The 15514-nt window shown below is 45.9% G+C and overlaps 1 protein-coding gene across 2 annotated transcripts; it reads left to right on the top strand.

Moving 5' to 3' along the window:
• Positions 1 to 9325: 9325 nt before the first annotated feature.
• On the top strand, positions 9326 to 15514 carry ARC (activity regulated cytoskeleton associated protein). 2 transcript variants are annotated; one of them, XM_015283164.4, is made up of 3 exons: positions 9326 to 12679; positions 13201 to 13364; positions 13757 to 15514. In XM_015283164.4, the coding sequence occupies exon 1, from the start codon at positions 9890 to 9892 to the stop codon at positions 11102 to 11104; it is 1215 nt and encodes a 404-aa protein (XP_015138650.1). In that variant the 5' UTR covers positions 9326 to 9889; the 3' UTR covers positions 11105 to 12679; positions 13201 to 13364; positions 13757 to 15514.

Here is a 15514-nt window from a genome sequence, read left to right as displayed (position 1 = left end):
AAGCTCAGCTGCTGAATAAGCCGACAGAAAAAAGGGGGTGCAAGGTGAGAAATCCAGGCCACCGCATCCTCCTCCACAGCGTGGGTTGGTTTTTTGGGGAGAAGGTCAGCAGTGAGACTGTCACACGTGTCAAGGAAGGAGAAACGGTGACAGTCAGCTGAGGAGCAGTGGCACGGTTTGCTGAACACCTCTGCATCTCCCCCCAGATCCTTTCCTCTCTCTGTTGCAACATTCCGTGGAGGGCTGAATCCTACTGTGCTGGCAGTGAGCTGCCATTCTGTCCGTAGCATCTACCAGTCTGCATGCAGGATCCCTGGATGGGAGCAGCCCCTTCTCCCAGCCCCATAGCCCTACAGCTGGACTGCCTCTCCCTAAGTCATAGCTGAGGAATATTCACCCTCCCTGAAAAATCAGCTTAAAATTCAGGATTTAGGGATCTTTCCTTAAAGTCAGACATAAGTAAATCTGGCTGTCTGTTTGTTTTTTTTTTTTCCTTTTTCTTTTTTTTTTTTTTCCTTATTTTTAGTCATTTGGCTATTGAGCAGACCTATGGGGGCAAATCTTTAGTGCATTCCTCCTCAGTGGTCTTTCCAGATGGAATGAGCCTTCCATTGAGGAGAGACAAGTTCCACAAGGAGAAGGAAGGTTAAGTTCAAATGAGGAGACAGTAGCAAGGAAATTGGTGCTAGAATCACCTTGGTCCCCTATATATGCTTTCTATTCCTCCGTACTTTATGTACTCCCTTCCAAGGGAGTGGTAGAGTAACTGCCTGGAGATTTTTACACTGGTAGAGTGGGGATGTGTTGATGGTTGGACTAGATGACCTTGGGGGTCCTTTCCAACCTTAATGATTCTATAATGCTATGATTCCCTGTCACTATCATCCTCATGTGGTCTTGGAGCATAGAGCACTTTATTCTGGCCATGCCACCCCCGCCCCTTTGAATTTCCAGGTCTTGATCTTTAAATATGATCTACATATGCACCTTCAAGTAATGCTCCCTTCATTTAAATGCTCCCAAATGCTCACCTTTTTCAGTGTAGAAATGTGAAGTCACTGCATTGTTTAGTTCCCATGCGCCTGGTGATTTCCATCCTGAAACCACCAAGGAGTTGTATTCACTGGGGGGTAGTGGTGGGAGATTTTTTAACCAAAAAGAGAGGAAATTTAGATTAGATGTTAGGAGAATATTTTTTACTCAGAGAGAGGTGAAGCACTGGAACAGGCTGCCTAGAGAAGATGTGGAAGCTCCATCCCTAAAGGTGCTCAAGGCTAGATTGGATGGGGCTTAGGGCAACCTGAACTGGTGAAAGGTGTCCTTGCCCATGGAAATGGGGTGGGAAGTGGAGGATCTTTAAAGTTTCTTCCTCTCCAAGCCAGTATGTGATTCTTTGATTCTACAATCTGGCACTGTGCCAGCATTTTGGGAGGATGAAAAGCTCCAAGAGAACTTTACTCAGCAGCTTGCTCCCCAGCTACTGCTAGTCCTGATCTAACACTTCTTTTAGTGATGTTTGGGGCCTCATATATTTGAAAATGAGTGCAGTCTGCTCCTTGCTGCTCACATTTCCTCCTCCTCCCCTGAGCCTCCCTGCTGTCCTTAATGATCCGTCTCTTCTTTGCAGGGATTTAAAGAATGGAAATGGAAAAACTGGTTGAATTAGTCTGGGGTGAGGATGTCCTCAATGGGGCTCTGTTCCCGTCAGAAGAGACCTAACATTACCTTTTCTTTTATTAGTGACACAGCCAGTTCCACACAAAGCAGCTGCCCTGTTGTTACCCTGAGCCAAGGGTACACAACTCATGCACTGACTCAAACTGTGGTTCCCTGTGCCTAAGATAGATTAGCAACTGAAAGCAAGGATGCTGAAGGGAAAGCCTTTGTTAACAATGATGTCTGGTGGAGAAGAAAATAAAAGAAGTAGCCTGGAGGAAGGAAAGCAAATGGAAAAATATAAAAAAGAGGCAAATCAAGAAATCAAGGAGAGATACAATTGCTGAAAGCAGGTAAGTGGTGGTCTAGTTGATGACCTCATGGTGACGATGGCTCTGAGAGCTACTAGCTGTGAACCAATTTACGTCAGTACACAGAGCACTGGAGTTTGGGTTTGGTTGGGAACAGCAGCCTTACATCCCACTGTGACCATGTCCACAAAATGGATTAAGATAATGCATTTATCTTTGTTTTAGTTTTAGAAATGTTCTAGCACTGAGGATACCTGAGTAGATACCTTAGTAGAGCTTTGAACCTGTGTAAGGTGCTGTCTGAACACACCTATGTGGTGAAGCTCTACAATGGCTGTGGTAAAAGAGATTTGAAAATGCTTTGGTATTTCAATCTGCGTGAAGGTAAATAAAGCATTTAGGGGAGATTATGTGTGTTTGAAGAGAAAACCTGTCTATTCTGTGAGTCAACAACAGATCCATGATTCAGTAAGATAACAGAAGATCCATGTTTCATATAGATAAGAGTATTTTTGGATGAGTAGGAGATCCTGTTTAATGTAGCCTTAGTATTAATCTAGAGTTCTCTAGCATAGGTTAGAGACATCAGCCAGAGGAAAATTAATAAGGGATTTGAAAAGGAGGATAGCATGCAGGTGTCCAAAGGACCATGGCTTCTGTTGCCATCTTGGAAGATTGCTGCAATTGAATGTCCAGTAGCTCTGTGTCTTCCCCAGATCTGGACCTGTGATGGGAAAAAGGGATTCTAGTAGACTGTCTGTGGGACTAGTTGATTACAACCACATCAAGGAAATATCCTGTTACAGACACCCAGGAGGACCCAGTGTTGGCTGAATGTTGGGATCATGTGGAGGAGAGAGGACAGCATCAGATGATATCAGCCTTGTCACAAAAATCTCCCATATTTCATAGCTGTGAGTCAGAGGCTTGGAAATCTTCCAATGAGACAGTCCAGATTCACTGGTGGAAAGCCAGGCTCCTATTAACCCTAATACCCTTCCCACATGATCAAATGAAGGAGGAATAACCCATGAAAGTGGTGAGAAGGTCAAAGAGGGCTTTATCATAGAATCATACCAGGATCATAGAATGGCTTAGGTTAGAAGAGACATCAAAGATCATCTAATTCCAACCCCCCTGCTGTAGGCTGGTTGCCATCTTCCAGATTAGGCTGCCCAGGGCTCTATCCAACCTGGCCTTGAACACCTCCATGGATGAGTTATCCACAGCTTCTCTGGGCAGTCTATGCCTCACCCTCTCTGAGTAAGAAATTTCCTTCTAGTATCTAATCTAAGTCTTTCCTCTTTTAGTTTAAAACTGTTCCCTCATGTCCTTCCACTGTCTGTGCAAAAAGTCAGTATCTCTTCTGTTTATAAGCTCCCTTTGTGTATTGGATGATCACAATGAGGTCTCCCCAAAGTCTTCTCTTCTCCAGAGCAAACAATCCCAGCTCCTTAAGCCTTTCTTAACTGCTTAATGCAGTTTCTCCCCATGGGAATTGTGACTCTGAGGGAGCTGGAATGGGAGCAGGTAAGATATGGGGCAGTCTCAGTCACGCTCTCCTCCTCAAAGGAGAAGCTGGTGCTTCCAAAGCCATGTGGCTGCACAGCTTCTGTTGGCTCACCAGAGGGCCAAGGGTATGGTTTGAAGGTTCAACCATCTGCTGTCAGAGAGAGTTTTGTCCCATTTCCCTGTGTGCGATCTCCCAGTGCTCCCCTATCATCACCACTAGACCTCATTTGAACCTGCCACCTAGACAGAAATGTTAAAGAGCCAAGGTTGCAGGAGAGGATGGGACTGGTTCGCTGCACCATAGATAAATGCTTAGTGATTTACAGTGCCCTGGCAGATGGTGAGGAGCACAGCTCTCCCAGGCACTTGGGATGCTGTACTGGGAGAAGAACCAGGGCTGTGCTCTTCACAGCCACCCCAACACTTTTCCTTATTTAGCAGACCTTCGATTTTCAGTGTTTACTGCTGAGGAGGAGTGAAGAAGCACTAAATTCAGAAACTTTTACTAGAACACTTAGAGGGGCACCCTGAAGGGGGACAGGTTGGGAAAGAATCAAGAGTGAGACCTAATATGGTCCAGATTCAGCTCTCAGCCATTTACCATAAAGGCAGCTGAGATTTCCCCAGGTTTCCATCATAGATCAGACCTGAATTAGGCCTTTAGATATAGGGATGGCTTGTTTTGCTAGTAACAAACTAACACCTCATCAGTGATTTTCATGGGTGGAAAATGAAGTTCATTTGAAAATGTCTGTTTGTGCTGACCCTACGAGGATCATAAGAGCCAACACCAAGTTCAGGTTCATACAGAGAAAACACTTGATGCTACCCTTGACTCTCTTGATTTAGCTTTAGGCAATCTTGAGGTGGCAAATGAAGTACTCAGAGGCACTCAGCGTTTTCTCTGACCAGAGAGAATGCAAAAATAACAAAGTTCTCATTAAATAAAGGGGAAAAAAAGAGGCAGAAGATATTTTTAGTCTAAAAACAAAATACTCTATCATCCCCAGGAAGGAGAGCTTTTCAGCTGAAAAGAAAAAAGAGAGAACTTGCACGCTCCTCCACACCAGAAGGAGTGGCACTAATAATAAGAGTAATTACTATGATTATTGTTAATATTGATAGCAGACTGCCCTCAGCTCCCTGCTTGTTTCCCAACCTTCCCAGCATGTGACGTGTGGGCCCCAGGCATGGAGGACAATGAGTGGCCAGGTGGGTAGGAACAATGAAGCCACTGACGCGAGCTGTACATTGAATGCAGAGTTCTGTGTTGTGAGTGCCAACTTCAGTGCAATAAAGTGTTTCAGGGATGGAGGTGGTTGAATAGGAACATGTGGTGTAAATAAAACGTGTTATTATTATTGTTTATATATATATATGTATATATAAAACAAAGCCCAACAATTTGGTTTCTCTTTTTCTTCCCTTCTTGAGGATTTTGCTACAAGAGAAACAAATGATTGGCCAGCTTTCTGCAGTATGCTATAGGTGGATCAGTAGGGGAAGGACTGTGATTCCTTCCTTTCTTTTTTTTTTCCCCCCCTTTTTTTTCCTTCTAGAAGAAAGAAGCATTTCTGGAGGTGAAAGAGAAAATTCTAGCACAGCATCTATAGATTAAAACAGAAAACTCCTTGTTCACCAGTGGAAGAAATAAGTCCCTGGAAAAGGTATGGGATTCATTGCACATTTACATTCAGATTTCTAACTTGAGGCTCTTCACACAGTCCTTGGTGAAGGATGAGGACCTCCAGAGAGTTATTCACTGAAGGAATGCTGTGCACACCACAGTGAGTAATCAGAGTATTGTCACTGCATAGCACAGAACCCAGCAGAGCTCTTCTGAGCATGGGATACTAAAAGACTGTATGGCTGCTGCCCCTTAAACATCCCCATGCCTTGAAACCTTCCCTTCCCACTGACCAACCAGGCTCCTCTGGCTCACAGATCAGGCTCATCCCCAGAAAGTGTCTTGTCCCATCATGAGATAGAACTGGGAAGGAAAAATCATAGAATCATCATAGAATCATAGAATCACAGAATCATAGAATCACAGAATGTCTTGGGTTGGAAGGAATCTCAAGGATCATCCAGTTCCAAGCCCCTTGCCATAGGCAGGGCTGTCAGCTGCCAGACCAAATACTAGATCAGATTGCCCAAGGCCCCGTCCAACCTGGCCTGAAACACCTCCACGGACAGGGCATCATCCCCCATCTATGGGTGAGATGGGTCCTTAACAAAGAACCTTTCCTCACCAGGAAGGTTCCAGTACTGGCTATGGCTCAGTTATCCTGGTTTTTTTTTGCTCTCCTTCCCTGCAATGGGGTTTTCTGTTACTTCTTGCTGCCATACAATTAGGCTGTCAGCTTTCCTTTCTCTCTCCTCATGTTTTGGGCCTGATCCTAATCTCCTGTGCTTTAACACAGTTGGGAAGCTCTATAGAGACAACCCACATTGACAGCATCCCTGCTGAGCCGAGATGTGGCTTTTACTATTTTCTCTCCCTTCCTTCTTTCTGCTCAGCTGCTTTGGAGGAATTTATCCCTGCTCAGTGCTCTCCCTTTTCCATTCTCACTTCAAACCTCTCTTTCTCTTATTCTTGTCCCCTCACCTCTCTGTGAAGCCACGGAATAAAAATGGTGTAGCACTGAAAGCCTTCTTCCCAGCTTGCCCCATACCTCCTGTCCTTCCATGCCCATCATTCTGTCTGTGCTACAAAATTATCTATCTGCCTCAAATTGCCTTTCCTTGTCAGCTCTTGGTGCTCTACCTCATCATCCTCCTGTCTCTTCCGGCTCCCCTCTCCCCTCCTCCTCTTCCCACACACCTTACTTTAATTAGAAAGACAATGAAAATTCTTATCGCTATATATTAATCAGACATTCCTCAGCAGGTCCAGAAGGAACCCCCCCCCTTTCCTCCTCCTCCTCAGTCTCCTTCACCACCCCTTCTGTAAAAGAATAGCACACAGATTAGGAGGAGAGCTCAGTGAGAAAGGTACAGAAGGAGGTGAACCCAGAAACCCGGTCAAGCTGGAGGAGTGTACCAACAGAAACTTTCCAACATTACATAAGGATATGATATTCAGGAGCAGCTTCCTTTGCTTGGGAAGAAAGAGTTTCTGGCAGGGACTGACTGGCTGGGGTCAAAAAATGGATCTGAGATTGCTGGGAGACAATAAATTGAGCATGATCCAGCAGTGTGTCTAAGAAGCAAAAAAAGATGACCTGGACTGAGATAGTACAAGCACAGCCAGGAGATCAATAGAAATCATTAATCTCCTCTGTTCAGGATGTATTAGACCATATCCAGCTTTGCACTCCTCAGTACAAGACATTGCTCAGTTGGACCAAGTTCAGTAGAGGATGTTGAGGTGGTCAGGGTTGGGATGTTTGATATTGCTTGTTGTGGGACCAAGGCTTGTTCCTCCTGGAGAAGGGGTGGCCTTAGGAGACCAAACAGTGGTCCCCTGTACCTGTGTGGAGGTTATCATGGAGAAAACAGAGGTCAGTGGTAAGAAGACAAGAGATATCAGGCATAAAGTGAGACAAGACACTCAATCTGGATGTAAGGAGAAATATTTTCCATCTGAGGACAGGTTGTCCAAAGAGCTATCTTAACACCATCCCTGGGGCTTTCAAGATCTGTCAGGAAAATGCCCTGAGTAACCTCATCTGACCCTACTGGAGCTACTGATCCTACTAGGAACAGGAGGTTGGTCTAGAAACCTCCTAAATCTCCTTTTGGCCTTAATTATCTTGTTTGAACAGGGCTCTCAGACACAGAGTTTGAATTTTGGGTAGATCTGTGTGGAGTCAAAAGTTGGACTCAGTGAGCCTGGTGGGTCCCCACTAATTCAGGACAGACTATGATTCTATGATTCTAAGTGACAAAAGATGCCATTCAGACCCCAATGAATCCTTCCACTCTGAAATGTAAAGGAAAATGAAAGAGAGTTAGCAGGGGCTGGAATACCATTCACTGGCATTCTCTTAAGGGTAATTTCTGAGGATTCTGGGTTAAAACCTTTCTAGAGAATAATCTTATTCTAAACCATAGATACATAGATTGCATAGACTCTCTCAATTTCTGTGGTCTTTTATAGGCAAGATAGGTTTTAAGGAGGATCCTCTGGAGTATAGAAATTTCAGCATAAAAACCTATTGATCTGTCCCACATCCTTGGATAATCTCCTTTTTAACCCTTCCTAAACACAGTTGTAAAAGCATCTCATGTCCAGGAAAGCTGGGTGAATGTGAGGAAATAAGGAAGACAGACGGCATAGCAGCCTGTCAGTCATAGCCCTATTATCATATGTGTGGGATAAAGTGGCATTAGGAGGGTCTGCTGGATTAGGAATCCTGGGTTTCTACCCTCACACTTTTGAGTCATTCCCTTTTCACTGGCGCTCCCCACCTTAACTCAACCACACAGCCCCAGATAACCCTCCTGTTTACTCCAGTAGCCGGAATCATTTGTTCATGTGCCAATACTGCATCATCTGGTAGGGAACAGATGTATTTTCACAGAGTACATGGATATGGTGGGAAGGGATGTCCTGACCCCAGTCCCTCGTGGCATTCATCCCAACATGCTGTTTAACCACCACCACTTTCCTCCTGGGGGACTCTACCTTGACCAAATGCATGGGATCGCTGAGATCCCCCTTTCAGGACCATCACCTCCGCATTTTGCTCTGACCAACAGAAAACATGTGGCAAGGAGCCAAGGGAGCAGGGACCCATTCTAAGCCTGCCTGGCACACTGCCCACCATCTCGAGCAGAGAGGCAAGGCACCTCCTCAGTGGCAACAAGCTTGAAACCTCTTTTTAGGTAATATTCATGAATCAGCATCCCGTTGCCTCCGGTCACTGTCATCAGGAGGGGATGAGAAGCCCCGGATGTCCTCAGAACCTCTCTGGGGAGGTTCCGGCGGGGAACTCTCACGGATTAGGGAATCCTTTATCTTTGGCTTACATAAGTCCCCGGGTCTCCTTTTATGGTTGGCTTTTCCTGCTTTGTCAGGAGCAAAGAACAAATGTAGCTTCATCTGCGCTTGTGGGTTGGCTAACTGATTAAGCATCTGATTCAAGCTAAGTACGGAACAGGCTTTTGATGGGCGGATTTAATTTGGTGTAAAAACCAGGATGCCATCCCCCTCCCTGACTGAATATTCCCAAGATAGCGATTGGTCTTGTGCAATTAAGCAGTGGGGATGACTCCCACCTGCCAATGCTTTAGAAAAGTCCAGAGTGCTGCACTGTGTACTGAAGTGGCTCCTTTGAGTATTTCCCCCTTTTCCTTCCCCCCTCCTCCTTTTCTTTTCTTTTTGTCTCTCTCTCTCTCCTTTCTATTTTTTTTTTTTTCCTGCTGAATTGTCACCATTTCCAAGCATGTGCACTAGGAGTGAGCAGCTCTGTGTGTGTGTGTGTGCGCATGTGAGGGCGTGCGGGGGGACCGTGGGCATCTGCCTTGGTGTGACACACTGAATTCCTCCTCATCTCTCCCTCTGAGAGCCCTGCCAGGAGAAGCATGCTAATGATGACCTTGCTGAGTAAATAGTTGTGGCATGAATAAGTGTTTTTCCTGCAATCTGAAAGGCGGAAGGTGTGATTACTCATCCATCTATCCAACTGTCTCCAGCACCTTTCAAGTGCTTCTCGCGTCGAGTCTGGGGGCGTAGGCGAGGGGGTGGGAAGCGAGGGGAGGCTGCCAAGATCTGGGTTGCCACAGACACCGGCCTCGCTTTTCCTCCAATGAATGCTGTGCTGAGAGTGCGAGAGGAGGCAGGGCAACACCCACATGTTGAGCTGTGTGGGGTATAAGTAGATGGAAGTGCCTGGACTAGTGGCAGTTCAGACAGGGAAGAGAAGCAGAGCTCTTCGCATCTCTACCGAAAGCAGTTTTGTCTCGACAAGTTTACCGGAGAAGAAATCATCAGGATTTTTTTTTTCCTTTTTTTTTTTCTTCTTTTTTTTTTTATTGCAGCACTAACAGCTTCCAGCTTCTGTGAGCATCGCTGTGTGTTTCAACGAGCGGGGACTGTGCGCTGTTCGAGATTCTCAGCTACAGACAAGCAGGTAGCGGGCACGCGTTTGGGGTCTTAGCCAACTCCTCTCCTTGTGCTCCTGAAGGATCCTGGCTCTCTCTGGGACACTCTGAGCACGTGAGACCGGCATTTCCAGGAGGAGAAATTTGCCTCCAACTCTCTCTGCGATCCACGGGGACTGAACAGCTCGCTCTGCGGTGATATCTGATTTGGTTGTGTTTGTGTCTAAAAGTCCTTTGAGGGGGGTTTAGAAGTCTCTGTGTGTTGTTTGGGAAGTGCTGTGTTGAGGTTTTTAGGAGCAGGCTCTAGGGCCAGGGCTTATAACCCAGTTCTGTCTGTGTTCCATACTCATACAGTAGGAGTCATGCAGCTGGACAATGTCACCAATGCGGGCATCCACTCCTTCCAGGGGCACCGTGGAGTGGCCAACAAGCCCAACGTGATCCTACAGATAGGGAAATGCAGGGCGGAAATGTTGGAGCATGTCAGGAGGACCCACCGGCACCTCCTGTCCGAAGTCTCCAAGCAGGTAGAGCGCGAGCTGAAAGGTTTGCAGAAATCAGTGGGGAAGTTAGAGAATAACTTAGAGGACCATGTGCCAACTGATAATCAGAGATGGAAGAAGTCCATCAAGGCCTGCCTGGCCAGGTGTCAGGAGACCATTGCTCATCTGGAGAGGTGGGTCAAGAGAGAGATGAATGTTTGGAAGGAGGTCTTTTTCCGTCTGGAGAAATGGGCGGACCGTCTGGAGTCTATGGGAGGCAAATATTGTCCTGGGGAGCACGGCAAGCAGACCGTGTCTGTTGGGGTGGGAGGCCCAGAGATAAGGCCAAGTGAGGGGGAGATATATGATTATGCCCTTGATATGAGCCAAATGTATGCACTGACCCCTGCTCCTGGGGAAGTGCCCAGCATCCCCCAGGCCCATGATTCCTACCAGTGGGTCTCTGTGTCAGAGGATGCTCCAGCATCCCCAGTGGAGACTCAGATCTTTGAGGATCCCCATGAGTTTCTGAGCCACTTGGAGGAGTACTTAAAGCAGGTGGGTGGGACAGAGGAGTACTGGCTGTCTCAGATCCAAAACCATATGAACGGTCCAGCTAAAAAGTGGTGGGAGTACAAGCAGGACTCTGTCAAGAACTGGGTTGAGTTCAAGAAAGAGTTCCTGCAGTACAGCGAGGGGACTCTGACAAGGGATGCTATCAAAAGGGAGCTGGATCTACCCCAGAAAGAGGGAGAGCCCCTGGACCAGTTCCTCTGGCGCAAGAGAGACCTGTATCAGACCCTCTATGTTGATGCAGATGAGGAGGAGATTATTCAGTACGTGGTAGGAACCCTCCAGCCCAAACTGAAGCGCTTCTTGAGCTACCCCTTGCCCAAGACCTTAGAGCAGCTGATTCAAAGAGGGAAGGAAGTCCAAGGCAACATGGACCACTCAGAAGAGCCCAGCCCACAGAGGACCCCTGAGATTCAGTCTGGGGACTCTGTAGAGAGCATGCCTCCCTCCACCACTGCCAGTCCTGTGCCAAGCAATGGCACACAACCCGAGCCCCCTAGCCCACCAGCTACTGTCATATGAGTTAGCTGGATGGAGACGGCAATCTGGATTACATGAAAGGGAGAAAAGGGCATATTTAGGAAGCTTCTGCTCAAAGAGAGGTTCTGGCTGAGACATGACATGAGGTGTGCTCAGTCCAACAGCCCATAGCAAAGGAATTAACTTTGCTTGTGGGGGGAGGGTGGTGAAGGGGGAGAGGCACCTTAGGATGTGGTTGCCCACCTCACATGAGCCATGCAATCCAGTGGTGCTGGAGATGCTACTTGCACCACTGCGGGGAATGGACTATTTTATAAGACCCATGACAAGAAACTAGAGACAATTCCCCAAATTCAGAAGCAGTTGCTTGGCACTGGCGGCTTTCAAGGACTTCATATGAGCGCAGCTATTGGCTGAGGGTTCCTACCCATCTGGATCTCTTCTCCTTCTCCCCTCTCTCTTCTGAAGAGGTGTCCTTGTTCTGAGAGAACATCCTTCTTTTGACCCTTGCCCATTTCTGGTTTACCACTGGGCTTCTGTTTACTTGACAGTCTCCTATTCTATCCTGATCTAAAGGATTAAAGAATGTTTTATTTTTAAAAATTTGTTTATTTAAGGAGAAATCCTATGACTTCATGAAATGAAAACTTCAAGGATTTGGATAATTTTTAGTGGTTTTAATCCTACTGCACCTAACACCTGCTTTAGTGCTTTTGCTCCCAAGAGAACAGTTTACTCCTTATCTTAGTTTCTGTTCACTCAAATCAAGGTCACTGCAGTGCAGAAGCAAATTTCATCCTTTCTCTGCACATTGTACTGTGCATTCAGCAGTAAATAGAGTTTCAGATTAAATTCTGAGTTCATTTATTGAAAGGAGAATGTGTCTCCCTTCAGAGAAGGGAGAGCGTCAAGGTGGAGAGAGAAAACAGTAGAGAGATTTTAGTGGATGGGAGGGGAGGGGGGGGGTTAAGGGAAATAAATCCTTATATTTTGAATGAAACAAACAAACACATCCTAAATCCAGAGCAAAATATCCCCAGAGCAGCAAATCATGTCCATGCTGATGAGTGGAGACAACAGGAACTTCTGCCATATAAAAGCAAAACAAAGTGAAAAGAGGAGCTGTATGTCCCAGCACAGGCTCAACCTGTGCATCGTAAAGAAGAACTTCTGCTTTAACAGACAGACTCAGAATACTCTAGGAAAGTCTGGCACCTCTGTCCCGGAGCACCTGAGGACAAAGCATTGTCTGCTCACACAGAACTACTACAGCAGTCCCTTTGCCATGGATGGAGGCAGGCTTAGACTTGGTGACATTTTCCATGTGGAGACAGCAATGCTCAGCCTTCACCTCGCTTTGACCGATGCCTGATGATAGGAGTTAGAGATGAAATTGCTGTGAGAATGATGAAATTTGGCTCTTTGAAGCTTCTCAAGGCTGGACACATCTCAAGCATCATCTGCATTCATCACCAGACCAAATAAGAAACGTCTCTGCAAGGAGATACAGCAGTGATGCAGCAACAGGAGTGCCCCTGGGATGTTCCTGGCACTGCAGCAGCAGCAGCAACAGTGGCTTGGAAGACCTTTGGCTTGCTTCCTTCCAAGAGGCTGAAGGTAGGACAACTTTCTGACATTGTTCTGTCTGCATTCCTTACACCAAAGTTAGCCTGTCCAGTGGGAGCCTTACTCTGAAATAAATGGGATGTAGAACACTGTGAATGGCAAGGTAGAGCTTGGAGGAAAAGAAGGGGGGGACATCCAAGGGGAAATAAAGGACAGTGAAAAGGAAAAGTTTCCAAACACAACAATCTTACATACTCCTATTAAATGGGGAGTGAGTGGGAAGGATCTGCCCCATGAAGTTCTGGGCTTGAGTGCCCAGCTGTGACAACACATCACAGGTCCATACACAGCCCAAAGTGGATGCATATCTTTTCTGCACACTTGCCTAGTTCTAAGTCTGTTAGGAGGCTCTCCTCTAACTTGTTTAGAGTGAATTTGTCTGCAGTGGCTGTGTCTGTGGAGAGAAATGAGCAGTTCTTACTAATGACCTGGAATGGGTGATGGAGGAGTGGGTGTCGCTGCTGAGGATGAGCTGGCCATGCATTACAAGCATTATCTTCTCTTGATTACAGTGACTCACTCAGATCCTCCTCTGGGAAGAAATCACAATACTTAAGACTCAGAAGGAAAGCCAAAGGGAAAAGACTTCAAAACCAATGATTCAACATGGGACCTGCTGCCAGGATCCCCAGCCACCCAGTGCCAGATCCACTGTCTGAATGAAAGCCTGGCACAGGTAATTACTTCTTTTAATTTTTTATTCTTATGGGCCTTTCTTAGCCTCTCCATACCCTTTCTCAAGATATTGAATAGCCCAGGTGCAAATATCTGTGCTGGACCTCAGACCTAATGGTCACAAGGGTCTATCATCACCAGATAGTGGGATTTCAGCTGCTTGATTTGCAAACACAAGCATCAGTCCCAGTGATTAATGCAGTGGGAGTGGTGTATGTCCTGCCATCCTTTCTTCTGGACCACTGGCAAATGCTTAAATCAAAATGCCTAATGGGACTTCCAGCCCTTGAGCATCTGGTGGGCACGGCTGATTATTAACCCATCTCCTGAGAAATCCCTTGTACTCACCACTTTGGAAATCTAACCTGAGCTGTATCATCTTTTTTCTTTCAGAGATTCCTGCTGCGCCTGTTACTGAGTTTCCTCCTCTGTGCCCAAGAGTCACGTCTTCCCAGGTGATAAGCAAGCACTGCTAGAAGAGGGTAAAGTGTGCACCAAAGAGCCTCTCATGCAGTGCAATGCCATACTCAAGATGCTGAGAGCCTGAGTGAAAGATGGAGCCACTTCCAAGAGGATGAAGAAAAGGCTGAGCTGGTCCAGCTAGTCCACATGCAGAAGAAAGTGTTGAGAAAGAGAAACCAAGAGGAAGAACAAAAGAGCCAAATCTGGGCTTTGAGGACAGCAAGGATGCTGGACTTGTAGTGACTGTCTGTTGAGATGATACCATACCTCTGCCATCTGGGGCCACTGAGAAATCTTCACTGGATTATCAGTTAGAAAAAACTTTCCTGATTAACTTTGCCAAATGACTGACCCTACACAGGCTACGAACCCTCCATGCTCTCAAGGCTGTAACTCATTTTTCCTGAGTTGAGGGTCGCTTCATTTCATGCGGGTATCAGTTTTCAAACCTCAAACAGCTCTGGAGGTTCGGAGAAGCATCCTGGAGTTCAGATGCTTGTCTGAACTACTTGAGTTTGCACAACAGGGCCAGCTGTCTTGCCAAAAGGGACACTCTTGTGAGACAGCAGGCACTTCCTGGATCTGCATGGGCCAGAGTTACTGCAAGAACTGGGGTTCTTGTGTTGGCTTTGGTGTGGCTGCTTCCATCCAGACCCAGGGAGTGCAAAAGGTGCATGAAAGACAACGTGTGAATTGAACCAAGCCTTTTTGCAAGACAGTTTGGTTCACATCTCATTTGAAAGGATCCAGTTGGTTCCTCTCTCTTCCAGAGCCAACTGTCCTGGGTATGTGTGTGTGTGTGTCAGTGTGGGTGTGTATGTTTTGAGCCAACAAATCTACTTAACCAAATTCTGGGTTGTTCTGTTGTGTTTAAACTAAGCCAATGGAACTTAATGTGCATTCCAACATTGCTCAACAAAAATGTCCAGGACTAGAAAATTATGTGAAAACATGTAAAAGTCAACTTGGTAGGCATCATCCCAAGGTCAATATGAAGTTTGATTTTGAGGTGCTTAGTTTCTACAGTCTTTCTCAAGGGACCTAACTGCCTCAATAAGCATTTTCTATATCCATAGACTTTCCAATGAATTAGCCTGCCTGTTCTACTTGATTTGGTCCTGAGCTTTATACATTTTGAACTGACTTTGTGGAATGTGCACAAGTGAATATCCTTGGCTGATTTTATTTCAGTTATTGCTCCTAGCTGACTGGAGCTTTACTTGTAGCACCCTGGTTTATATTACCAGCTTCTCCAGGAAGGACTGGTAGTTTGTTTCGCTGGGGCAAAGTCATGTGAATGAAGAAGTGTGTATGTGTTGTGCCTGTGAAACTTTAGCGAATTTCAACGACTGGATTTTTGTTCCTTAGGCAATTTTACATCTGATTCTGACAAAACTACCTTAGAGTTTTTATTTTTACTAGAAATATTATTAATTCAAACAACCTTGTACAAAAGGCAAACACATTGAATCACTGCAGGTTATAGGGGTTGAAGCCAAAGGTCTTTGTAAGCCGACATCACTTGCCCTAGATCTGACTGTATCAGACAGCTTATTCCTCACATGTTATGTTGGAGTTACAAGATCACACCAAGCCACTAGAACCTGTCAATAGAATAGTGCTACACTTTATTTGCTATTGTAGCAAAGCCTTTTGTAGATTTATACAATAAAATTTTGAAATACCTGC

This window comes from Gallus gallus, chromosome 2, assembly GCF_016699485.2.
Source record: "Gallus gallus isolate bGalGal1 chromosome 2, bGalGal1.mat.broiler.GRCg7b, whole genome shotgun sequence".
Taxonomy (NCBI): domain Eukaryota; kingdom Metazoa; phylum Chordata; class Aves; order Galliformes; family Phasianidae; genus Gallus; species Gallus gallus.
Note: the sequence above shows the minus strand (reverse complement) of the source record. Positions and strands in the feature narration are given on the sequence as shown.